General features: G+C 45.4%; 1 protein-coding gene across 3 annotated transcripts in view; it reads left to right on the plus strand.

Moving 5' to 3' along the window:
* The window catches only part of LOC146869338 (solute carrier family 12 member 6-like), an 836,907-nt gene extending 812,686 nt beyond the window's left edge, over positions 1–24,221 (plus strand). For all 3 annotated transcript variants that reach the window (XM_085651026.1, XM_085651041.1, XM_085650987.1), the window contains one exon: positions 23,085–24,221. In XM_085651026.1, the coding sequence (XP_085507152.1) occupies positions 23,085–23,176 (92 nt within the window). In that variant the 3' untranslated portion in view covers positions 23,177–24,221. The remainder of the gene's footprint in view (positions 1–23,084) is intronic.
* Positions 24,222–25,908: the final 1,687 nt, after the last annotated feature.

Raw genomic sequence — 25,908 nt, forward strand, 5'->3', positions numbered from 1 at the left:
AGCTAGGATTCATCCGCCCGTCCAAGTCTCCGGCCGCCTCGCCACTCTTCTTCATCCCGAAGGCTAATGGGGAGCTGAGAGCCTGTGTGGACTTTAGGGCATTGAATGCGATAACCATAAAAAATCGGTACCCCTTGCCTCTCATCAGTGTACTTCTGGAACAGGTCAAGAAAGCTCGTATCTACACCAAGTTGGATTTGAAAGGGGCATACCATCTGGTGCGCATGAGGGACGGAGACGAGTGGAAGACCGCCTTTAAGACCAGGTTCGGCCTTTTTGAGTACCTCGTCATGCCGTTCGGACTGTGCAACGCCCCGGCAGCCTTTCAGTACTTTTTGAATGAGGTATTCAGAGAGGAGTTGGATATCTACGTGGTCGTATATATCGACGACATCCTCATCTATTCGTCCAGTGTGGAGCACGTACACCACGTCAAAGCTGTGCTCCAAAAGCTGAGGGAAAACATGCTGTTTTGTAAACTCAGCAAGTGTGACTTCCACGTCACATCCGTGGAATTCCTCGGAGTGATGCTGAGTCCAGAGGGACAGGAGATGGCAGAACGAAAGATCAAGGCGGTGAAAGAATGGCCGGTGCCCCAAAGCGTGAAGGACGTCCAAAGTTTCATTGGCTTCGCCAACTTTTACAGGCGGTTTATAGATGGATTTTCAGGAGTGGTGGCCCCAATCACACAGCTACTGAGGAAGTCCAAGGAGTTTGTCTGGTCCCCTGAAGCGAACAAAGCCTTTGAGGCCCTGAAAAGCGCCTTTGGTAAGGCGCCGGTGTTGGCTCACCCCGATCCGGATCTCCCCTACGTGGTGGAAGCGGACGCGTCGGATGTGGCGCTGGGGGCTATCTTGTCCCAACGCAACCACGACACAGGGGTGCTTCATCCCGTTGCGTACATGTCCCGCAAACTCAACGACGCCGAACGCAACTACCATATTGCGGAGAAGGAGCTTCTCGCAATCAAGGACGCCTTCACCGAATGGAGGCATTGGTTGATGGGGGCAAGACATGTGGTATCGGTGTACACGGACCATCGGAACCTACAGTTCATGACGGCCACTAGACACCTTTCTCCCAGGCAGCTGCGGTGGATGATCTTCTTTGCGGGGTTCAACTTCCGCATCACATATCGGCCGGGGACGGAAAACCGGAAGGCGGACGCCCTGTCCCGTCAATCTGCAGTTAAGGAACCATTGCCTGCAACCGAGCGTTCCATCATTTCCCCGAGGATGGTATTGGGGGTTATCCAACCGGATACTTTCCTGAGGGGAATAAAGAGAGGGATCAGGTCATTCGCATGGCGGAGGTGGCTCCTCAGTCACAGAGAATGGCAACTGAAGGACGGGATACCCCTGAAGGGCAGGTGCCTATTGATACCCACGCCTAGGCTAAGGAAACAAGCATTCATCTGGTGCCATGACTCTCCATGCGCAGGTCATTTGGGCTTTGAAAAAACGGTGGCTAGCATGGGACGGCATTTCTGGTGGCCAACCATGAGAGTGGATGTCAGGAGGTGGGGACAGGAGTGTCCTACGTGTGCTACCATGAAGGCCGACCATGGCCGAACCCAAGGGCTCTTACATCCACTTCCGACCCCGGATAGACCATGGGATAGCATATCACTGGACTTCGTGGTGGGCCTACCGGTAGACCAGGGGATGACGGCAATACTGGTGGTGGTGGATTACTTGACGAAAATGGGGCACTTCATCCCCTGCAAGAGAGTCCCTACGGCCGGGGAATTGGCGTCACTACTCCTAAAGAATGTGGTACGACTGCATGGATTACCTGGGGTGATCGTGTCGGACCGGGGGTCGCAGTTTACTGCGCAATTCTGGAAGACTTGGTGCACTGCGCTGCATGTTAAGACCGCCCTGTCCACCAGCTACCACCCTCAAACGGACGGCCAACCCGAGCGCCTGAACCAAACGCTCAAACAGTATCTGCGATGTTTTGTGGACCAGGGCAGGGAAGAATGGGTCGACTTGCTATGGGTTGCAGAGATAGCCTATAACAACGCCACTCACAGCTCCACACAGTCATCTCCGTTCTATAGCAACTATGGCCAACATCCCAGGTTCTTGCCATTTCTACATCCGTTCAGAGAGGACAGGATTCCCGCCACAGCGGACAGGGTGGCACACATAAAAGACACGTTGATGCGCTCAAGGGCTGTCCTAATAGAGGCCAAGAGAAGATACAAGGCTGCGGCAGATAGGAAGAGAAGGCCCGGGCCACTGTACCGCACTGGAGACTACGTCTGGATATCCACAAGAAACATGAGGTTTCGAAAGAACAGTGTGTTCCATCCCAAGTACATGGGCCCCTATCGAATTACCAAGTGTATGGGTCCCGTGAACGTGAAGGTGTGCTTGCCCCAGTCATTGCGGATACACCCTGTCTTTCATGTATCATTGCTCAAACCAGCACCCTCCAAGCCGTCTGGGACACCCAGGCCGGTATGCGTGGAGTCGGAGGTGGAGTATGAAGTGTCGGGCATACGGGCGTCCAAATGGCGCAGGGGGAAGCTGTGGTACCTGGTTGCGTGGAAAGGCTATGGCCCGGAGGAGCATTCATGGGAACCGGCTGAAGGGGTTCATGCTCCGCGCTTGGTCTCCTTGTTCCATCGGCGTTTTCCTGCCAGCGCTGGACCCGTGGGGAGCCGCTGAGAGGGAGGATGTACTGTCAAGAATTCCTGTCATACAAGGGAAACACGCCCTTATGTAAACAGGAGAGCTGTTACATAACTCAAGGGAAACACGCCCTTATGTAAACAGGAGAGCTGTTACATAACTCAAGGGAAACACGCCCTTATGTAAACAGGAGAGCTGTTACATAACTCAAGGGAAACACGCCCTTATGTAAACAGGAGAGCTGTTACATAACTCAAGGAAAACACGCCCTATAAAGGGAGGAACCGGGAGGTACAAGGCTGTCAGATATTGTGTTTACACCGACGTACCTGCTTCGTGAAGAGCAGTGTTCCGGAGTGGTGCTCCAGTAAGGCAAGAACGGAGGTAGGTCGAGTCGTTACTCCCTGGGCCGTGTCTTGCCCCATCGTCACCTGTGAAGGACCCGGAAGCTCTACCGGTCAACCATTGAGCTTCGCTTTTTGACTCGGCTGAGTCCAAGCGCAGTGGCGCTTTTGCTGGTTGGAGTCGTAACTCCCAGCCCGACCAGAGACACAGGGACTGCCAGCTGTAACGCACACCAGGAGGTGTTTGCCGCGTTACAGACTCGGAAGTCCACAGGATCGATCGAGCGGCTGCTCTCGGTTCAGTCTTCTTGCTTGTGATTGGGGTATCGGTGACGCATCACCAGGAGGTGACTCCGCGTCCCGGTGCAGTCTGAGGAAGAGGTTGAGCGGCTGCTCCCTTCAGGTAGAGACCCCGGCTGGGTGTTTCCCTGACTCCTCGATTCTCCCCAACACTCTTCGTGCCCCTCACAGCCTACCGATTGGCATTGTCGGCCATTTCATTTCTGCCCTCTGTTGGCATACGCCGGGATCGGCGTATATGCAGAGGACGGTTAGGACCATCCGTGCTGTGGGCTGGTAACGTACTTAGCCTGGAGGATTCCAGTGACTATAACTTTTGTTTGTTCTTTGTATTTTATTTGCCTTCATTAAAAGAACTAACCCTTCACAAGTGGTTGCGTCCTCATTGTCGTGTCTGTTAAACGATCCTGAGACGTTCAGGGCGTTACACCTGGATGAGGTCCACTGGCTTTTCAGGTGCTGTCCAGAACACCTTGATGGACATGCCCTTTGATGGCCGTCGCCTTTTTGGCAACAATGCAGACAACGCCTCGCCACCCGTCCGGCGCAGTCTGCTTTTCGCGCCTTTCCTGGCTACGGAAGGGGTGCCCCACTATGTCTCACCCAGAGCCACAGGCCGCAGCAAGTTACCCAACCTTTGCGCAGCTGGGGACGTGGGAACCAACGCCGTGGTTCAGTGGGCCAGCGGGCTGGCCAGTCCACCAACCCCCCCCCCTTTGCCGCAGCCTCCAAACCCTCCTAGTCCGACCTTCCAGGCCCATCGAACGCCAGTGGGCAGCAGGATTCGCCATCACCTCCCCCACTGGCGCACCATCATGTTGGACAGGTGGGTTTCACAAATAGTCCAAAGGGGGTACTCACTTCCATTCGAGACTATCCCTCCAGCCATGCCACCGCGATACCCCCGCATGTTGGAGGATCATCTGGCCCTTTTCCAGCAGGAAGTTACGGCTCTCTTGGCCAAGGGAGCCATCAAGCGCGTTCCTGTCCCAGAAGTAGGTTGTGGTGTTACGCCCACTACTTTCTGGTCCCCAAGAAGGACAAGGCCCTGCATCCTATCTTGGATCTCAGGGACGTCAGTCGCTTCCTCTGGAAGGAGAAGTTCAAGATGTTGATGCTTGCTCAGGTCTTGTCTGCCCTCGACCCGGAAGACTGGATGGTAGCGTTGGACTTGCAGGACGCTTATTGTCACATTCCTGTCCTGCCGGCCCACCGGCGTCACCTACGGTTTAGGGTAGGCCACGAGCACATTCAGTTTACCGTGCTCCCTTTTGACCTTACCAGCACCCCTCAGGTGTTCACAAAAGTGATGGCGGTCGTCGCAGCTCATCTGCACAGATATGGGGTTTCAGTCTTCCCCTATCTCGAAGACTAGTTGTTAAAGGCGGGCTCGCCCCAGGCAGTCGTCTCCCACCTCCAGACTACGGCCGACCTCCTGCATTTGCTGGGGTTCTCCATCACTGTGCCGAAGTCGCACCTGATTCCCTCTCAGAAGCTCCTCTTCATCGGAGCGGTTCTGGACATGAGGCAGTTTCAGGTCTATCCTCCCAAGCAGCGAGTCCGGAATATTCGGGCTATGATTCCGATCCTTCAGCCTCTATCCAGGGTTTTGGTCACAATGACCCTGAGGCTGCAGGGCCTCATGGCCTCCTGCATCCTGCTGGTCGATCAAGCCAGGTGGCATATGCGGGCTCTGCAGTGGAACCTGAAGTTTTAGTGGGCGCAGCATCAGGGGAATCTGTCCGATGCGTCCAGATCTCAGAGGGCACTGCACGACAACTGCAGTGGTGGCTCACGAACCAAGATTGGGTCAATGTCTGATCCCTCTCCCTTCCCCAACCAGACCACAATGTGGTGACGGATGCATCCCTTCTGGGATGGGGCGGACACATGGGAGAGGTGGAGGTCATAGGCCTCTGGTCTCCGGCGGAGTCCGGGCTTCACATCAACCTTCTGGAGCTCCGAGAGATTCGTCTTGCAATGAAAGCATTCACATCAACCTTCTGGAGCTCCGAGAGATTTGTCTTGCACTGAAAGCATTCGTTCCCTCTGTCTGGGGAAGGGTAGTGCAGGTGTTCACGGACAACACCACCGCTTTGTGGTACTGCAACAAACAGGGTGGGGTGGGGCCGTGGACCCTATGTCAGGAGGCCCTCTGCCTCTGGACATGGCTGGAACATCAGGGCATATCCCTGGTGGTTCAACACCTGGCAGGTTCTCTGAACGCCAGGGCAGACTAACTCAGCCGCAGGTGCATGATGGATCACGAATGGCGTCTTCACTCGGAGGTCGTGCAAGGTCTCTTTCGACAGTGGGGAGAGCCTTGGTTAGATCTATTCTGCACCGAAGAGAACACGCAATGTCAGCAATTCTGCGCCTTGGAATTTCCAAGGCGCACTCGCTCAGCGACGCTTTTCGTCGCGAGTGAAGTTGCGGTCTGTTGTACGCCTTTCCGTCTATACCACTTCTGCCCAGAGTGCTGAAGATCAGGCGCGAGTCATTCTTGTGGCTTCGGATTGGGCACGAAGAGTCTGGTATCCAGAGCTGCTGAACATGGCCATCGATCCTCCGATCAGACTGCCTCTTCGGGAGGATCTTCTGTCGCAGCAGCAGGGGACGGTCCTCCACCCGAACCTGTCCAGTCTCCACCTCCTTGCGCACTGGAGTTTCCAAGGCGGCTCTTGCTCAGAGACACTTTTCGTCTCGAGTGGAGCTCAGGCCTCCTGTATGCCTTTCTGCCCATACCACTCCTGCCCAGAGTTCTTTAGAAGAATAGTAACAGCCGAGCCCAAGTCATCCTTGTGGCTTCGGACTGGGTTAGGAGAGTTCGGTATCCTGAGCTGTTGAGCACGGCCATCGGCCCTTCGATCAGGCTGCCCCTTTGGGAGGATCTTGTGTCGTATCAGCAGGGGAGGGTTCTCCCCCCGAACCTGTCCAGTCTCCACCTCCTTGCGTGGCGATTGAGCGGCGGCAGTTGACGTATTTCGACCTGCCTCCCGAAGTCTGTGACGTAATCTTGGCAGCCAGGCGTCCCTCTTCTAAGACGGAATACGGCTGCCGGTGGAACAAATTTGTGGCATGGTGCACAGCAAAGGCTGTGGATCCCCTTTCTGCCCCTCTTTCTGAAGTACTCTTGTCCCTTCTTTCTTTCGCGCCGGAAGGGCTCTGCTCTGGGCACTATCAAGGGCTATCCTTCAGCCATCTCTGCCTTCCAGATCAACCTTCACTTTTCAAGTCCCCGGTAGTTAACCGTTTCTTAAAGGGCTTAACACATCTTTTTCCTCCTATCCCCTTTGTTATGCCTCAGTGGGACTTGAATCATGTGCTAACTTATTTAATGTGCGCTCTCTTTGAGCCACTTCATAACTGTCCTTTACATCTCCTGACTCTTAAGAGTTCTTTCCTGGTAGCCATTACTTCTGCTAGGAGGGCGAGTGAGATCCAGGCTCTTTCTTCAAAACCTCTTTTCCTGTCTGTTCATCCGGACAAGGTGGTTCTCCGGACCAGTCCATCCTTCCTTCCTAAGGTGGTCACTGCCTTCCACATCGGGCAGACCATTACTTTGCCCACCTTCTTTCCGCCTCCGCTTCCTTCAATGGAGGAAGAGAGGCTCCACTGTCTGGACCCAAAGCGTGCGCTCTCCTATCTGGATCGCACAAAACAGTTCCAGGTGGATGATCAACTTTTTGTTGGCTACGTGGACGCTAAGAAGGGTCGGGTCGGGCCGTACACAAACGCACCATTTCTCGATGGGTCGTGTTGTGTATAAAGACTTGTTACTCTCTGGCTTAAAAGGAGTCTCTAGTCAGGCTACGCGCTCACTCCACCAGAGCGACAGCAGCCACTACTGGCTTGGGAAGAGGAGTACCTCTGAATAACATCTGACAGGCGGCCACGTGAGCATCGCTGCACACGTTCACCAAACACTACTGCCTGGACAGCCAAGTCCGGAGAGACGGCTTCTTTAGCTGTTCTGTTCTCCAGGATTTTCTGGTGTGAGATTGGTTCGCAGACCCACCACCGGGGTTGGTATTGCTGGGGTATCTATTCTAAGGTAAGGAATCTATAACTAATGGGTGTCTTTCAGATGCACAAGTTACTTACCTTTGGTAATGATATATCTATAAGAAACAGTTAGTTATAGATTCCTTACCGCCCCACCCATCCTCCCCGTTCTGCGAACTGATTTCTAGGGTTAAGGACATCCTTTCAGGGCCCTAGTTTTGTGCACCAGTGGTCAGTGTGTTGCATGGCTCTGCGTTTCTGGTGCGGAAAGTTGTGTAAAGAACTGATGTCAGTGCACGAGGTCGGTTTCTAAGTAGCTGCCGCGACGTCATCCCAGCATCTACGACACGGACGCGGAGCCGACCGACGCCACCTTCCAACGCGCAGCGGTACTGCTGACGAAAAAACTTTCCAGTTCCAGTCTGACGCCTGGGGGTAATTCTAAGGTAAGGAATCTATAAATAACTAATGTTTCTTACAGATATAGTGTTACGATAGGTAAGTAACTTGTGCTTCAGGTTTAGCTCATGCATTCATCAGAGTTCACCTGGTGGCCATTACTCGATTCAGATGATCACCCAGGTCACCCTCATTATGGTCCTCCAGAATAATCAAACCATTCCTCAAAGGCTTATTTAGGATCTTCCCTCCAGTCAGACCTCCTCCTCATCTTGTCATCTGAAGACTGTGCTATCACAGCTCATGAAGAACCCATTTGAGCCCATTCACAGAGCGAGTTTAAACTACCTGTCCTGGAAGGTTGCTCTCCTTGTGGCCCTGATTTCTGCCACACTGGTCAGTGAGATCCAAGCCCTCGCTAATCAAGAACCCGTCCTACAATTTAGAGAGGACATGATCATCCTACGTACAAACCCAAAGGTTTTCCCTACAGTCCCTTTGGACTTCCACCTCAATGAGCCGCTGATTTTGAAGACTTTCCAAACCCTTCAACAACGGTTGAAAGGGCTCTTCACTCTTGGACATCAAAAGGTGCATCAAGTTCTACATAGACAGGACCAAGAACTTTTGTAAGTCTAACCAATTGTCACATTACAGTGCACCACAGAAGGGGCAACCCCTTTCCAAACAGAGCATAGCTAGATGGATATCTGCTACATTTCTCTTCTGAAACCAAGCAGCAGGAAACCAGTTACAAACTTCTGTGCATGCCCACTCTACAAGGAGTATTTCAACCTCAACAGCTCTGTTTGCAGGTCTGCCACTCCAGGATATTTGCAGAGCAGCTACCTGGAATAAGACGCATACCTTTACGCAACACTACTGCCTGGATTCAACTCCTCAGGGGATGTAGCAGTAGGACAAGTGGTTCTAAGACATCTTTGCCAGTAAAATTGAGCTACCTCTTTCTTCTCACCAACCTATTACTAGTTCCTTACATTGTCTGTAATATAATATTTTTTCTTTATTTATGTACTGTATTTGGGAAAGGGCCCTTTTAAACAGATGGGTTGGGCCTCCTTAAAACAGATAGAAAACAGATTACCCTAGATGTAATTATTCAAAGAACACTTTGTTTTCAGTCAAGTAAATACATTGTTTGACCTGTGTTTATTCACAACTTATTTTGTGATCTTCTATGCAATATTTACACTTAAACATATCTGTCAAACCACATTCAGATATATAAAAAGACACATTTTTACACTATACAACACTGTACAAAACTCTGATATTACTTATATACCATAGTGACATATATTGACACATACTCATATGATCAGTCTGATAATGAACAAAATGCAAAGGTTGTAGTTGCTAAGATTATTTATGCAAACTCTCTTGCTACTAGTATCCCTTAGTCGTTCTAAGTCAGTTGTGTTACTGTGGAAATATGGATTTTTCTGGTCAGTTATGTCCCCTATCTTGGACCCCAACGGTTCTATGTGCATGTTACAAGTACATGTATGTTCCCTCCAGTTCCAGTTATGAAGACGCAAATACATGTGCGTCCACCGTTAACATGTCCTCTTTCAGATCCGCCATGAATGGGCCGGATATTCCATTCCTAAGTACAAAAGGCCACCGCCTTTATATGGTTCACTTATGCCATTTTTACAGTCCAGGCAGGTAGGCCCTGATTCTGTCATCAAGCTTTTCTTGCTTTCTGTCTCTGAAGCTCCAGTCCGAGCCTGCATCTGTGACCATGAACTTTGTCTCATTCCCTGCGCGGCTCACGAAGCCTGACATCAGCTTGCTGCCTGCCAAGAACTGTATTTCACCTTCGAAATTATCTGCTCCGATCCCTGCCCAATGCATTCCTGTCTAGTAGTTTAAGTAAACATTCTTCCAGCTACCGAGCAAAAGGCCCGGCTTCTCTGTCCTCATGCAAGTAATTCATAGCCCTGTTACCATGGAATATTCCTACCCCCTCGCATTTAGTGTAGACACTTAGACGCTTGTACACGCACTCACAGTCAGTATAGAATAGATTTTGTTCGAGAGACCTTTCTTTTTGGATAACACAGTTCTTTAAACATAGGATATTAGATATGATTTGGGATTAGGTTGACATAACCCCAGACTTTTGTCTCCACATGTAGAGCTAAATGTCAAGTCCCTTTCTCCCTCTAGTTGCACGTCTATCACACGTCATGCGACTGCGCACGCATCTCTGCCAAATATTTCTGCTGACATTGCAGGATTCTTTCATGTAACCACCCTCTTATGACATCACATCTGATGACGTTCTTTAAATCACTCCCAGTTACGCCTATTTTTGCTACGTACGAATATATTATCACCACTATCAATTGTTACGCCTCTTGTATTTGCTTCACTGTAATGCCTATTGTATAAAAGTAATTGATTGTCAATAATGTATGTACTTCACTTCCTGAACCTTCGTGGTGATGGAACCTGGAGCAACCGATTATAATCGACCACTGGAATAAAGCCCATTCCGAACTTCTAATACCACGGATTCTGCCTCTTATTTACTGAGCTATTTTATTATGTTTCTGTATCAAATTAAGTCCCGGTAATTAAATTATTTACCACATGAATGGCGCCCGAATAGGGACACTTTCTCATCTCACGCGCCGGTGGTGCGTTGCAGGCCCGGTCTCCTGCCACAGCTGGACGGACAATAACGCGTACCAGCAGGATTTCCTGTATCTCCCTCCGGTCAAGCGGGGGCGACTGAGGCTGCGATCAACACCCAGACGAGGCGGTGAGAAGTGCGAAGTATCCCGACCAGAGCCTAGCTGAGAGAGCAAGATCCGAGGTATACAGAGGCCCACCAGTTTCCGAAGTCCCAAGTCGAGTCCGGTGTCCGAAGTTTTCGAGTCGAGTCCAGTCCAGTCCGGTTCAAGTTCAGTTCAGTTTCCGAGGCCTTCCGTTCCGAGCTACCCGGTGAGTACCATTACTGGGGAGGCGTTCTGGCGTGCACATAAGTTGTGCCGGTCCAGACGGGTTTGGGTACACAAATCCGGTCTGCACTGTTTCAGCAGTGTATCTGTACTGTTTAGCAGTATATCTAGTATATCAAGTATATAAATTCAGAATAATTCAGATAATGCCGAGTATTATGTTTAAGTGATTAAGTTTTCCTTAGATCGTCATCATCATTGTTTGCTCATTTAAATGTTAAATGTTAAAATGTGTTAATACGTTCTGCATATTGTGGTATGAATGACTGTTCATTATCGTGTTTATTGTATTAAGTTTGTTCAAGATCAAGTATCAGATCAGTTCTCAATATGCCGCTCTTTTCGAAATTAAGACAGATCACAACTAGAAAAGGGGTACTCGAAGAAGCTGTTCCTATTCCTCCTAGGGACACTCCAGGGTACTTCATGTATCATAAACATGGCCTAGATGCTATATTATTTCTTGATTTATGGGTAGACTACACTAAGGAATTACCAGAAAGTCAGAGGTGGCCCGCAGCTGGGACCTGGGATGCAGAGTGCATCGTGAAAGTAGAGGAAGAATTATGGAAAAAGAAAGCTAGACAATCACAGAAAGACGCCATTGAGTTATGGCGTAAAGAATCGTATAGACGTACAGAAAAAGCACGTAGACAGGAAGAGAAGAGTAAAGAGAATTCAAGTGAAGTCCGAGAAAATCTATTAATTGAAGAAGGTGCACGAGTGAAATCAGAACAAGTAGACAGACAAAGACATGCCCTTATGAAAGGTATGTATCCCCTTCTGGCCGAAGGATTACCTAAGGCTACTGCGGGGATACCAAAAGACTTGCCACCCCCATTATTTCCAATAAAAGTACATCCCAAGGGGCATCCTAGAACCGCAGAAGATGTTTTTCTTTCCTCATATTTAGATGACGCAGCTCCCGAGTATGCTAACCCTGCCCCACATAGACCGTTGGCCGGGGAGGTTCAACGCCAAGATCCTGTATCTGTATCTCTACAGCACCAAATTCCGACACAAGTTCCGGCAAGCACATCTGTTTCCACATCTGCTCCTACAGCTACTTCCATAGCTGTGTCCACACCTATAGTTGCTGTATCACGTTCAACGAATCCTTTCACGCCCGATACCCCAGATGGGGCTACGGGAGGTGCTACCAACATTTTTTCTACGCCACCCAGAATAAATAAACTTACCTTTCAAGAGTCAGCACATTCACGTACCCCCAAACTCATAAATGCCCGTACGCTTAAGGAACTTCTTATAGATTGTAGATATGACCCTGTGCCCGGCAAAGAGGACGAAATGATCATGGCATCATTACGTATCAGACGAGCCGCGGTGTATTTAGGGAAGTTACCAGGAATGACTATGCATCTAGATAATATATACCATTTTGTCCAAACAGGGCGAGATTCTGAAAGTATTAACAGAGCTATGGAATACCAGAAAGTGGAAATACAGGGGGAACTGTTACGTTTCCTCATAAATTGTGTGATCAGAAATCAAGACCGACCGGGGGTAGACCCGGAAGCAATGCAAATTCTTACCAGATGGAGCCAGAATATATCAGAAGGGAGACATGATAAGCAAAATTGTATAATAGCCATGTGCCGAAAGATCCGTAAAGAAATAGAACGCTTACACGAAGAAAGATTAGCGGTAGACCAGTTCGAGCAAAGCGAGGAAGAAGGATCAGGACTGCCCACAGGACAGTCAGAAACTATAGCCTATGTAGGTAGAGGAAGATCTTGTAATAATACTAGATGTCTTACTGACCCGATACGTCCGATATGTCTAGAAAATAACAGGAATTTTCAAACACCTAAAATAAATATGAGGTCCCCCGAACATTCGTTCCAAGTCGCCGACAAATTACTGCGAGAACGAAGGGGTTATCATTTTCTTGATTCTATGGATGAACAAGAATTAGCCAGGTCAGCCGTTCATTGGATTGACAGTCCCGGAAAGTATGATGATGATACAGTAGCACACACATTTTTGAATCTCACCCCAGATGAACAGCGTTTAGCTGGGATTTATATGATTCAACAACTTCTTATACTATATAAAAGCCAACATTCAGATCCTGGTCCCTTACCTGATATATTGACTGAATTACTCACGAATAGATGGAGAGGTTCAGGTACTAAGTTAATTAAAGAAATACTAGAATCAAGAAAGCAGTACATTCTTTTTATATGCCCAGAACATGTCTCATTGCCCATCAAGGAAAGAACCACGTATTACATGGACAGACAGAATCCCTTACGAGAAGTGCACCCAATAAAAGGCGAGGACAATGAGTTTAAACGCGTATATGTATATACGCCCATATCGAAAATAGAATTGTTAGAAATGAAGAAAGTGGTACCCAGTCATGAGAAAGACCCAGCGGGTTTCCACCGAGAAATTAAAGACATGTTACTCATGGGAGAGTATACCTATCCCGACATTATGACCATATTAAAGGTATTGATGCCTGCTGGCATTTACGAAAAACTGAAGGAAAAAGAGTGGGAAGTGGGAGACCAAAAGATAGATTGGACAGCATTAGAAAATGAAGAAAAGGCCCGAGGTCCAGGTTCGGGGCTTGGGGACAAAACTAAAGCACTACCAGGTTTACTAGTACAGGTACTGCCACGTTTATTAACCACGAAAAAGGAAGACTGGGGTGCAATATCAGCCTGTAAACAAAAGCAAGATGAAGACACTAGTGATTTCTATGCCCGATTCGAAAAATGTTTTGGTATAAATAGTGGTATAAAAGCAAGTAGCGAGTCATACCCACATCTGTTTGTGACAAAATTAGTTGAAAATTCTTTGCCCCAAGTGAAGAATAGAGTATTAAAATTCGAGAGTACCTGGCAAGGTAATACCCCATCACAAATGTTACAAATGTTACAGTACCATTACAATAGAATTAGAGAAGAACAAGATCATGAACAAAGACGCATGAAAGACACGAAAATGAAAATGCTAGTCTCCCAGACAGTTCCAGCTGAAGGACATAAAAAGGGTACGACACATTCCGGTGATTCAGCAGGACCTGTAAAAGGGACATGCAACTATTGTAAACAACTAGGTCATTATGTACACGATTGTCCAGTCCTGAAGCGTAATATCGCCACAGGTATTACAAAAGAAAGACCACGGCCACTTAGACAGGATCAGAATGAACAAGGAGCCTTACAGCATGCACAGTCCATGCCAGCTCCACAACAGTCTATACAGTTTGTGCCAGCCGCACCAGCGTTGCCTGCTGCTGCCACACAAACCACGACACGACAGCTGTACCAGACCGCACAGTATGACTATCCTGATTACCAACGATATGCATGAACAAGCCTAGAGAAGGAAATTGACTTACCCCTTATCGAGGTCCCTGTAGACCAAGAAGGACCTTATGTACATAGTGAATTATTAGGTCAAGACAGAAAATTTTTACTCGATACAGGGGCAAGTCGAACAACTATAAAACGTAGTGAAGTTCCAGGGGTACCCCTCTCAGGCTCACAGAATATTTCCCTTGGTTTTTCAGGAAAACCTATTGTTAATGAAGTGTCACAGCCTCTTCCACTTACGATAGGACCTTTGACCCGAACTACAGATTTATTGCTTACTAAATCATGTCCAGAAAACTTGTTAGGAATAAAAACACTGAAAGCTCTAGGAGCTATAATATGTTGTTCTCCAGAAGGAGTAAGATTGTTTTTACGTGATTTTAAAGGTCATTATGTGTCTAGAGACATGGATCCCCGATTGCAGACTTTACCTACACATCTATGGGCACAAGGCCCTACTGATGTTGGTTGCATGAACATTACACCATATCGAGTCACACTGAAGGCAGGAGTGGTACTACCACGAATGCGACAATACAAGTTACCCCCAGATGCTGTAATGGCTTTACTGCAAATCATTGACGAGCTCATTGCCCAAGGAGTGGTTGTAGAAACAGACTCCAATGTATGTAATTCACCGATAATTCCGATTCTTAAACGAACAGATCCGAAGGCCCCGCCAGTATATCGATTGGTTATTGATTTGCGCGAATTAAACAAATGCATTGTGCCACAATTCCCTGTGGTTCCAGATATCTCGTCATTACTGACAGCTATTGATTCCGAAGCAACATTCTTTACTGTAATTGATCTCAAAAATGCCTTTTTCAGCGTCCCCATAGATCCGGAAAGCCAATATTTGTTCGGATTTAGTTTAAATGGACGTAGCTTCAAATTCTCACGCGCACCTCAAGGATTTACAGAAAGCCCCAGCATCTATAGCCAAGCACTGAAACGAGAACTCGACAGTATACACATGCCAGTCAACACTGCTTTGCTTCAATATGTCGATGATCTGCTGATCACCGCGAGAAGCGAACCCGAATGTGAGAAAGCATCACTGACAGTTTTACGATTTCTAGCCGAAAAGGGGCACAAGGTGTCCCCTTCTAAGCTGCAATTCTGTGTCCAGCGAGTTGTTTATCTTGGACACTCGCTGTCCAAGGAGGGAAGGCAGCTTACACCCGACCGCATTCAGTTAATAGCTAACATGCCAATACCCAAGACACAAAAGGAGGTGCGGGCTTTTATAGGCCTCACTTCATATTGTAGGCAGTGGATCCCTCAGTATGCATTTCTAGCAAAACCACTCATTCAGTTGACAACACAGGAGGCAGCCACATCGACTGTTCTCCCTTGGACTCAGGAACATACACAAGCTTTTGAAAACTTAAAGAAAACTCTATGCCAAGCACCTGTTTTAGCAACACCATGTTACAGTAAACAGTTTACACTCTTTGTTACAGAACGCGAAGGTACTGCTTTATCAGTACTCACACAGGAACAAGCAGGATCACACAAACCATGTGCTTATTTTTCTAGTACATTAGATCCCGTAGCTCAGGCTCTGCCTGCGTGCCTGAAATCAGTGGCAGCGACAGCTTTAGCAATCAGACAAAGCGATGCCATAGTGTTAGGACATCCATTGACAGTACAAGTACCACATGCAGTGGAGGTTCTTGTGAATCGAACGCAGACACAACATTTGACTATAGCAAGACTTACAGGGTACGAACTCACATTGTTTCAGCCACATATAGAAATCAGACGTTGTACCACATTGAATCCTGCCACACTTTTACCTGTAAATGGAACAGACCCACTAGCTCATGACTGTATTGAAGTTATTACAATCACGACGAAACCTAGACAAGATTTAACCGATGTTCCATTGTCAGACCCAGACCTGACGTTGTATGTAGATGGTTCATGTATGAGAAAAGGTACAGGAGAACTAGTGGCCGCTTACGCAGTCACAACAGACACTGAAATTATTGAAACAAATTGCGTAAATACCTTGTCCACTCAAGCCGCAGAGCTCGTCGCTCTGACACAAGCCTGTATTCAAGCCACAAATAAAAAAGTCAACATATACACTGATTCACGTTATGCATTCGGAGTTGTACATGACTTCGGCGTGCTGTGGCGAGAGAGAGGTTATTTAACTTCTCACGGTGCCCACATTCAGCACGGACCCCTCATTCATGCTTTATTAGATGCAATACATCTACCCACTGCAATATCAATTATGAAATGTAAAGCTCATACGAAAGTTACTGATATCATTTCTCAAGGTAATGATTTAGCTGACAGAACAGCTAAACAGACTGCTCAAACTCAAACATCCGACATGACAAAGACAATAGTCCCGACGCCAGCACATTGTATGACGGTTAAAGATCCTACTCTTGACGTAATTGATATACAGACACATGCTACACCAGAAGAAATAAAGAGATGGACTGAATTAGGAGGGATCCAAACGGATCAAGGATGGATGATGAAGGAAAAGTCTGTGTGGTTCCTTCCTGATTCAATGGTCCAAGTCATTATTAACACTGTCCATAGTCCCGCACATCTAGGAGAAAAAGCTATGCTAGATAGCATTCAACACATTTGGTTTAATAAACATTTACGAGCAGCAGCCAAACAAAAAGTTCGTACCTGTATGATCTGTTGCCAGTTCAACCCAGGAAAAAGCGTTCCCGTAGAACAGGGTGGATTTCAGCCTCCTGATCATCCTTTTGAAGTCCTCCAGATGGATTATATCCAGATGGAACGATGTCGAGGATTCAAATATGTTCTCGTAGTTGTTTGTGCTCTTTCCCGTTGGACGGAAGCATACCCGGTTTCAGATTACACGGCCCCGACTACTGCCAAACAGTTAGTTCGAGAATTCTTCCCACGATACGGTTTACCACGTGTTGTTCACTCAGATAACGGCCAGCCGTTCTCATCCGAATTAATGAAACACGTTTCACTTTTGTTAGGATATCAGTGGAAGTTCCACTGTGTCCGACACCCCGAAGCAGCAGGTCTCGTAGAAAGACATAATCAGACTCTGAAAATTAGATTGTCCAAAATATGCAGGGAGAAAGGTGTCGACTGGGTAGTAGCATTACCAGTTGCGCTCTTTTACATGAGAATGGTAGCACACTCTCGAACAGGGCTATCCCCGTATGAAGTGATCTTCGGCAGACCACCAAATATGTGGGGAACGCCTATACCACGTAAAATAACTGATATTGACTGTAATATGCTGACAGATTATTTGGCTTCCTTGATGTCTGCACTACAATCTTGTCGTTCACAGGTAGCTGCAGCTTTTCCTGACAACACTGAGGTGAAACCCCATGACGTAATTCCGGGGGATCTCGTTTTAGTGAGGAACTTTGATCGAAAGACTCAGCTGGATCCTAGGTGGAGGTCGCCTCAGCTCGTGTTATTAACGACAAGGACAGCCGTGAAGATCGAGGGCAGAAAAGGCTGGATCCACTCAAGTCATATCAAGAAATTTCATGGACTACAATCAGATGTGAATACCACACCTCGTGTGTCTTCACCCATTGACTCAAAACTTCCTCTTGTTGAAAGAAGTAATTCCGAACATTATAAACTAAAACTCAGGCCCAATCAGTCAAGCAATTTGATTGTTTAAGTCCTCTCCGAGGTGAAGCGGTTGAATTGTCTCTGACATGTATCCCTTGGACCTGAATAGAGATAACACCCGAAAAATGTTGAAACGACAGGCGTACTGTAAATCACTGCGTAGTCATTGCACAGTGACGTTATTAATTTTATTTTCCTTAAGTCTTTTAATAATTACTGCAAGTATATTGTTGCACATATATCATCCTATTTCTAGACATGTTTATAATGTTACTGCTGAACATTCTTTTAGTGAATTACCTCCGCATGAATTGTCATATAGATTTGCGCTGCGCAATAACACGTTTATCAAAATGTTACATCATTCCCATCAGGTTAGCAATACTACAAATTGTTGGATATGTGGCCGACTCCCTCCCTATCAGAACTATAAAGGAATTCTACCTCTCTTTCCATATCCGTTCACACACAACGGCTCCTGTGGAGCATGGTTTAGCTTAATCAATTCCCTAGATTCGAATTCTGCAGTTTATCAAGATAACTGGGTATGGGGAAATCTGAACTTAGTTTTACTTAAAGTCTGCCACCCCAACAAGGAGGGACTTCCCCAGAGAACAGGAACTGATCTAGAAAATGAAGTATATGGATTAGGTAATTTTACGCTTAATCTCCTGATCTTGAATGTCGAATCCGAAGCTAATCCAAGTTTGCCCGCCATGTCAGTATTTTCAGTAAAAGGTGAATTATGTGTGAGAAAGAATGGTTCCATATATATGGGCCATAGTAGATGCACCACTGTAATAGAATTTAGTGATCAAGGCAAGTCTACATTTAGAGCTTCCCGCCATTCCTATTTCATATGTGGTCAGGCGGCATATGTACGTTTGCCTCTAGATTGGGATGGTACCTGCTACATTGGATTTCTTTTGCCACCTGTTTTCCTAGCTCCTCCTGATTATCACAGAAATACTCTGTTAGTACACAATAGAGAAAGGAGAGATCTCCCAATAGTCGATTACACTGAAACAGCATGGGAAAAATACACAGATTTCAATAAAGGTCTCTTTCCCTATATAGGTACCGTTACTAATAGTAAACTGATACGTAGATTAACTAGAACCCTTGAAGCAGTAGTGAACGAAACTATTTCCGCCTTAGGCAATTTAACAGAAGAGCAGTCTGCTATGCGGATTGTTGTGCTTCAAAATCGTCTTGTCCTTGACGTCATCCTGGCCGATAGGGGCGGAGCTTGTAGGGTCATCGGATCAAGCTGTTGCATTTTCATACCAGAAAATTCGCCATCTGTATATAAAGCCATAACCCGCCTCCATAAGATTGTAAGCCAGATACACCAGAATCCAGGCACCTGGACTTGGTCCGGTTGGTTTTGGAGCGTGTTATCAGCCTGGGGATGGAGAGTTCTATCCTTCCTAGGTATTGGCCTTCTCATACTATTCAGTTGCTGCTTATGCCTGCAATGTGGACCAGCGATCTGTGGTCTGTGTGCCACATCGTGCATTCCACATCAAAACATTCGTTCAAAATCCCGGAAGAAGAAAGAAGAACAAATGATGCTATACGAACAGATCAATGGATTGATGAAGATTGATGTCTCTTGACGGGCAAGTAGGGGACAAGGAGGGAATGTGGAAATATGGATTTTTCTGGTCAGTTATGTCCCCTATCTTGGACCCCAACGGTTCTATGTGCATGTTACAAGTACATGTATGTTCCCTCCAGTTCCAGTTATGAAGACGCAAATACATGTGCGTCCACCGTTAACATGTCCTCTTTCAGATCCGCCATGAATGGGCCGGATATTCCATTCCTAAGTACAAAAGGCCACCGCCTTTATATGGTTCACTTATGCCATTTTTACAGTCCAGGCAGGTAGGCCCTGATTCTGTCATCAAGCTTTTCTTGCTTTCTGTCTCTGAAGCTCCAGTCCGAGCCTGCATCTGTGACCATGAACTTTGTCTCATTCCCTGCGCGGCTCACGAAGCCTGACATCAGCTTGCTGCCTGCCAAGAACTGTATTTCACCTTCGAAATTATCTGCTCCGATCCCTGCCCAATGCATTCCTGTCTAGTAGTTTAAGTAAACATTCTTCCAGCTACCGAGCAAAAGGCCCGGCTTCTCTGTCCTCATGCAAGTAATTCATAGCCCTGTTACCATGGAATATTCCTACCCCCTCGCATTTAGTGTAGACACTTAGACGCTTGTACACGCACTCACAGTCAGTATAGAATAGATTTTGTTCGAGAGACCTTTCTTTTTGGATAACACAGTTCTTTAAACATAGGATATTAGATATGATTTGGGATTAGGTTGACATAACCCCAGACTTTTGTCTCCACATGTAGAGCTAAATGTCAAGTCCCTTTCTCCCTCTAGTTGCACGTCTATCACACGTCATGCGACTGCGCACGCATCTCTGCCAAATATTTCTGCTGACATTGCAGGATTCTTTCATGTAACCACCCTCTTATGACATCACATCTGATGACGTTCTTTAAATCACTCCCAGTTACGCCTATTTTTGCTACGTACGAATATATTATCACCACTATCAATTGTTACGCCTCTTGTATTTGCTTCACTGTAATGCCTATTGTATAAAAGTAATTGATTGTCAATAATGTATGTACTTCACTTCCTGAACCTTCGTGGTGATGGAACCTGGAGCAACCGATTATAATCGACCACTGGAATAAAGCCCATTCCGAACTTCTAATACCACGGATTCTGCCTCTTATTTACTGAGCTATTTTATTATGTTTCTGTATCAAATTAAGTCCCGGTAATTAAATTATTTACCACATTATTACTATTACCCTTTGGACTTCCACCTCAATGAGCCGCTGATTTTGAAGACTTTCCAAACCCTTCAACAACGGTTGAAAGGGCTCTTCACTCTTGGACATCAAAAGGTGCATCAAGTTCTACATAGACAGGACCAAGAACTTTTGTAAGTCTAACCAATTGTCACATTACAGTGCACCACAGAAGGGGCAACCCCTTTCCAAACAGAGCATAGCTAGATGGATATCTGCTACATTTCTCTTCTGAAACCAAGCAGCAGGAAACCAGTTACAAACTTCTGTGCATGCCCACTCTACAAGGAGTATTTCAACCTCAACAGCTCTGTTTGCAGGTCTGCCACTCCAGGATATTTGCAGAGCAGCTACCTGGAATAAGACGCATACCTTTACGCAACACTACTGCCTGGATTCAACTCCTCAGGGGATGTAGCAGTAGGACAAGTGGTTCTAAGACATCTTTGCCAGTAAAATTGAGCTACCTCTTTCTTCTCACCAACCTATTACTAGTTCCTTACATTGTCTGTAATATAATATTTTTTCTTTATTTATGTACTGTATTTGGGAAAGGGCCCTTTTAAACAGATGGGTTGGGCCTCCTTAAAACAGATAGAAAACAGATTACCCTAGATGTAATTATTCAAAGAACACTTTGTTTTCAGTCAAGTAAATACATTGTTTGACCTGTGTTTATTCACAACTTATTTTGTGATCTTCTATGCAATATTTACACTTAAACATATCTGTCAAACCACATTCAGATATATAAAAAGACACATTTTTACACTATACAACACTGTACAAAACTCTGATATTACTTATATACCATAGTGACATATATTGACACATACTCATATGATCAGTCTGATAATGAACAAAATGCAAAGGTTGTAGTTGCTAAGATTATTTATGCAAACTCTCTTGCTACTAGTATACCTTAGTCGTTCTAAGTCAGTTGTGTTACAGTAGACTTTATCAGTTATTAAGTCTTTTTTTGTATGTCTACTGTACGACTTAAATACAATGAAGACACTCCCCAAGTTTGTCAGTCGATGCATTTCGAACCTCTTATTCCTTTTGGATTCTCCTCAGGACCCTGAATGGTTATAATTTTTGTTCTTTTTAAATTAGAGCACATTCATTGTGCTTTTGCAAGTATTCCTCTTTCAAATTTAGACGGCTTCCTTCAGTCCTACATTTAGGTTCACATTTTCTTTTGGAATTCCATCAGGGCTTGGCGTCTCTCCGGTTCCTGCTCACATCAGTCTGCTACATTATTCTAAGTAAAAGGGAGATCTCTATAGAATTGTATCCCTAACAACTCTGGTTGATTATTGCATTTTCCTGGAGAATGTGAGTTGCAGGTGATGTATTAAAATAAACCCTCTAATCTGTTTCTATAAGATAATGTAATACGTCTGATCTAAGTTCTTGCCTAAAGTGGTTTCACATTTTCACATAATGAGATTGTTGGCAGACTTTTTACTCCACCTCACACTTCACAGGAGGAATACAAAGGCTAACATACACCTTTTGTTTGGTTTCTCAAAGGGTGAAGAAAGAAAAACACTCTCAGAACGCAAATGACATCAGATCTGCTGTGATTACTCTCAGTTGCGAACCGACATAAAAGATGTCTGTAACTGTTGGGGCAAATTCATTGCCAAGTATGTGCCAACATCTGGGCTTCTGAGAGATAATTAGGTCTTGGAGGCCAATGCATGTTTGCCAAACATCAATATCTCGACTTGAAAGCAAGGCACATTTTTAAAGAGTGGTTCTCCAGTGGCTAATGGGTTGACATTTTGTTATGGCGGTTATTGACGGGAATGGACGGAACTGACACATCACGGCATGAATGGCAGTGATAACATTGCTGACTGTGAGGCTGAAGTTACTATGGGGCATTTCTAAAAATAAAAAATCCCAGATCTAGTCTAATGGCTGCAGCGATTTCTAAGATGCACAATTTGCCAAGAAGATCAAGTTAAGTATCCTTCCACTTTTTCAAAGCACAGGTGAAAGGGAAAGTTATACAAATGGGTTCACCTGTGCATTTTGTAGTGATGCAGTTCTTTCCCAGGAGGGCTCCAGGCCTATGCATTGATTTAGATTACCTTCTAACATTAAAACTGATAGTGCTGGTGGAACTCTGCGTATCAAAGCAGGGTAATATTCGCCTTTGAGACCACTATGTCCGCATCCATCACGCTATGGCTTCCACCCCTGTTTGCAAGGCTTATTTCAAATGGCCAAACCAAGCTGCAACACAAAACTGTAGATTGAAGAAGAAGCAGTAAGTAAATGATCTTTCTCATGAATGAGCTTCCTACAGGGTGACACTAAGACTTGCTCCCCATCTTGTTGGTGAAGCATCATGGGTGACTTTCCATTTACACCTTGGAGTATAAAGACTTATGTTTTGTGTTGCAGGAGACCTACAATTTTTAATATGCGCTGTCATTACGGCAGCCATTTTTTCTATAAGCTGCACTGCCTGATAATGTGCGGTTTGGAGTGGTGAGAGGGTGAGTAATTGAGAATGTTCCATTATAAACAGTACTTGCAGATGTTACATTAGGGACAAATATACTTACTGCATCTTCTTTTTATACTTAACCTACTCTGTCAGATATGGAATTCTTAGAGGTTCTTACGGAAGGTCTGGAGAGAGTCCTTTTGGTCCGCGGGGGTGGCACAGAGGTCATCACTATCTACTCATAAACTGCTGTTTCCTGTTCCAGCTGTTCATCATCAAAGATCCCCATAACTGGACATCAAAATGCCAGGAGGATTACAGAGGCCATTCTCTGCTGCTGTTAGACTTGTGTGCGCTCTCAGTGCAGATGCCTTACAGACTGCTATGAGAAAGATGGGGACCTGCATGTTGGTCACTGCACGTCAGCTAACAGGCCTGTCTCCCCTTTGCTGGTTCTCTGCTAGCTCTTACCAGTTACATCCAACTTCTATGGTGCGACTGAATTGGGGCCATAGAGACAATTTTATCTTATAGTAAATTGCCCTCTTCACCAATGGAAAACATAATTTTAAGACCGTTTTACTGATGAAGGACAGTGTTGCCTTTATCATTTTTTTTGTTTTACCTTTTTTTTGCTGATGAGTGGTTATATGTTTCCACAATGGAAGGTGCACTTCCTCAGGATGCACTGCTGGGTTACCCAGACCTGTTGAACAGCACACCTACACCTCAAGAGAGCAGATGAGGTCATTGTTACAAAGGGAAAGACATTCGGCTGATTGGGGTCATTGATACCTCCCAAACCTGAATTCAAAGTCTTTTAAATATTGGCTATTATTCTGCTGGGTATAAATTTGTAATTGTACATTTTTATTTGAGTGCTACCTGTTTATTGGGGGGTGGCATGTTCTTTGACGTTCCTACTAGCAATCTGAGGGAACTGCTTGGGGAGAAGAAAACTAAACATGGACATTGTGGAAAACTGCACCTTAAGATCTGTAATCTTCAACCTGAGAACTTAAGAGTAATATTTGGAGATTGAAAGCTCAGTGGTTTTTGCTGAATTGACTGAAGCCACAGTGGCTGAGGGTGTGTTTAGGAAGAGCCTAGTAGCAACACTTGTGGCCATTGTTTTTGGCTGCACAAGTGTCCCTATTCAATAAAAATGTATTTATTTCTGGATAATTTGATAATAAATCTACATGCCCCGTACTTCTATCTTTAAACTACCAACGTTTGTAGTTTACAAGGCATTTCTTTGACAGGTGAGTGTGGAGTTTTGAACCCAACATGCTGCTGAAGTAGCTAGGGTGTTTTGTACCAGAATATCTCCCTGAAGGTTACCTCACAGTCCCTTAAGAAATATATATATATTTTAATTTGCACACTTTGATAAGCATATGTATTGATAGGCATATGTGTTTCCCCTCTTATGACGGACTTTGCCTCATAAGGAAAGCTGCCTGGCACCAAAAACGTAGTATGTGAAAGATGTAATAAGGACACTGAAGTTAATAAAACATTCCTAAACCATTTTGCCATATCAGTGTTTAGAAGAATTATATTTGGTTTCCTTTTCCTGTCCAAGACAGTGTATACTGGGAGAGCAATTAATTCTACCAGAACTCCCGTCTTGTGGGGAACCCCTATCCAGCATTAATTAGATTCTGTTTCTATGATTGCCTGTCAGATATGCCAACTTTGTATTGATATGGTTGGATATGCCAATTTTGCATTGATGTGAGACCACTATCTCTATTCTTGGAGGGCACCATCAAATGGACCCATCTATCATGGATACCAACATTTTATCTGCTACGATTTAGCTGGCTATCTTAATATAAAATAACCAATTCAGTGTTTTACTGTGCCTCTATATTACCAGTGAGATTCCAACATGGTTGTGCATGGTAGACTTCACCTCAGCTAGTGTTCATTGTTAATGACGTGCTGAAAACAGTGAGGATGAGTCTGACTTTCCACCATCTTCTACTTTAGGATCCCTACAGTCTAATGTGAGATGGTTGTATGTATGTATGTGTATGTATGTAAGATGCTTAGAATGTAACCACAGGGCAAGAAGTGTGACCCGCTGCTTTTTCCAGGGACTCATAGGAGTTTTGTCTAGGAATTCTCTGTTATTTTTACTCAGCAGGTGTGTAGGTTAATGTCCTGTCCATAGGCGCACAGAGATCCTTGAACAATTTCTATGCCATGGCTTTAGATGGCAAATGATTAGCAAATCCATTCCATGAGGCATACCAGGTGTCAAGACCCAGATCTGCATGCCACTTGTAAGGGGTAGCAATCAGGCTAATGTATATTCTGCAGGGGCAGATGTTCCAGTTCTAGATTTCTTTGACACTGTGTTACTGTGAGCTAATGTCCATTATGCAGCACAGAGAATATCAGTACAAGATGTTGCTCCCACTGTCCAAGTTGATGCATTGTGATTCAGAGGGTGAACTGAAGTTCGGGTGACTGGAACAGAAATTCAATTCCTCTTTTTAGTGTCACCTAAAAATTATAGGGAACTATGAATTCCAACATATTTCTTAGTGAAAGAAAATGAAGCCTACATATTTTAAAACGTATCAATCAGTGAGTACAAAGGCAAGTCTGTGTCTTTTCCTATGAGATTCTGATTTGTCATTTAATTTAGAATCACTTGGCTAATTCCTCACTTCTAGCTTTCATTTGGATTAAATTATTTCACATTTTATTTTTTGGGATATTTTTTAATTTTGCATATCTGTGATTTTATATCTTACCTCTTTAGTTTTGGTCTCATACTTTCCAAGTTCTTTTCATTTCTTTTGTCTCTGCTAGTGTTTATTTTTCTGTACGTCTGTGCTAAATTAATGCTTCATTTATTTTCTTAACATCTCTGCCACTTTCAAAATTATTCCTTTACTTTGGATTCTTACTTTCACACTTCAAGGTGGTTAGGCTCTCTCATCTAATTTCACACTGTGGT

Source organism: Triturus cristatus, chromosome 1_1, assembly GCF_964204655.1.
Source record: "Triturus cristatus chromosome 1_1, aTriCri1.1, whole genome shotgun sequence".
NCBI lineage: Eukaryota > Metazoa > Chordata > Amphibia > Caudata > Salamandridae > Triturus > Triturus cristatus.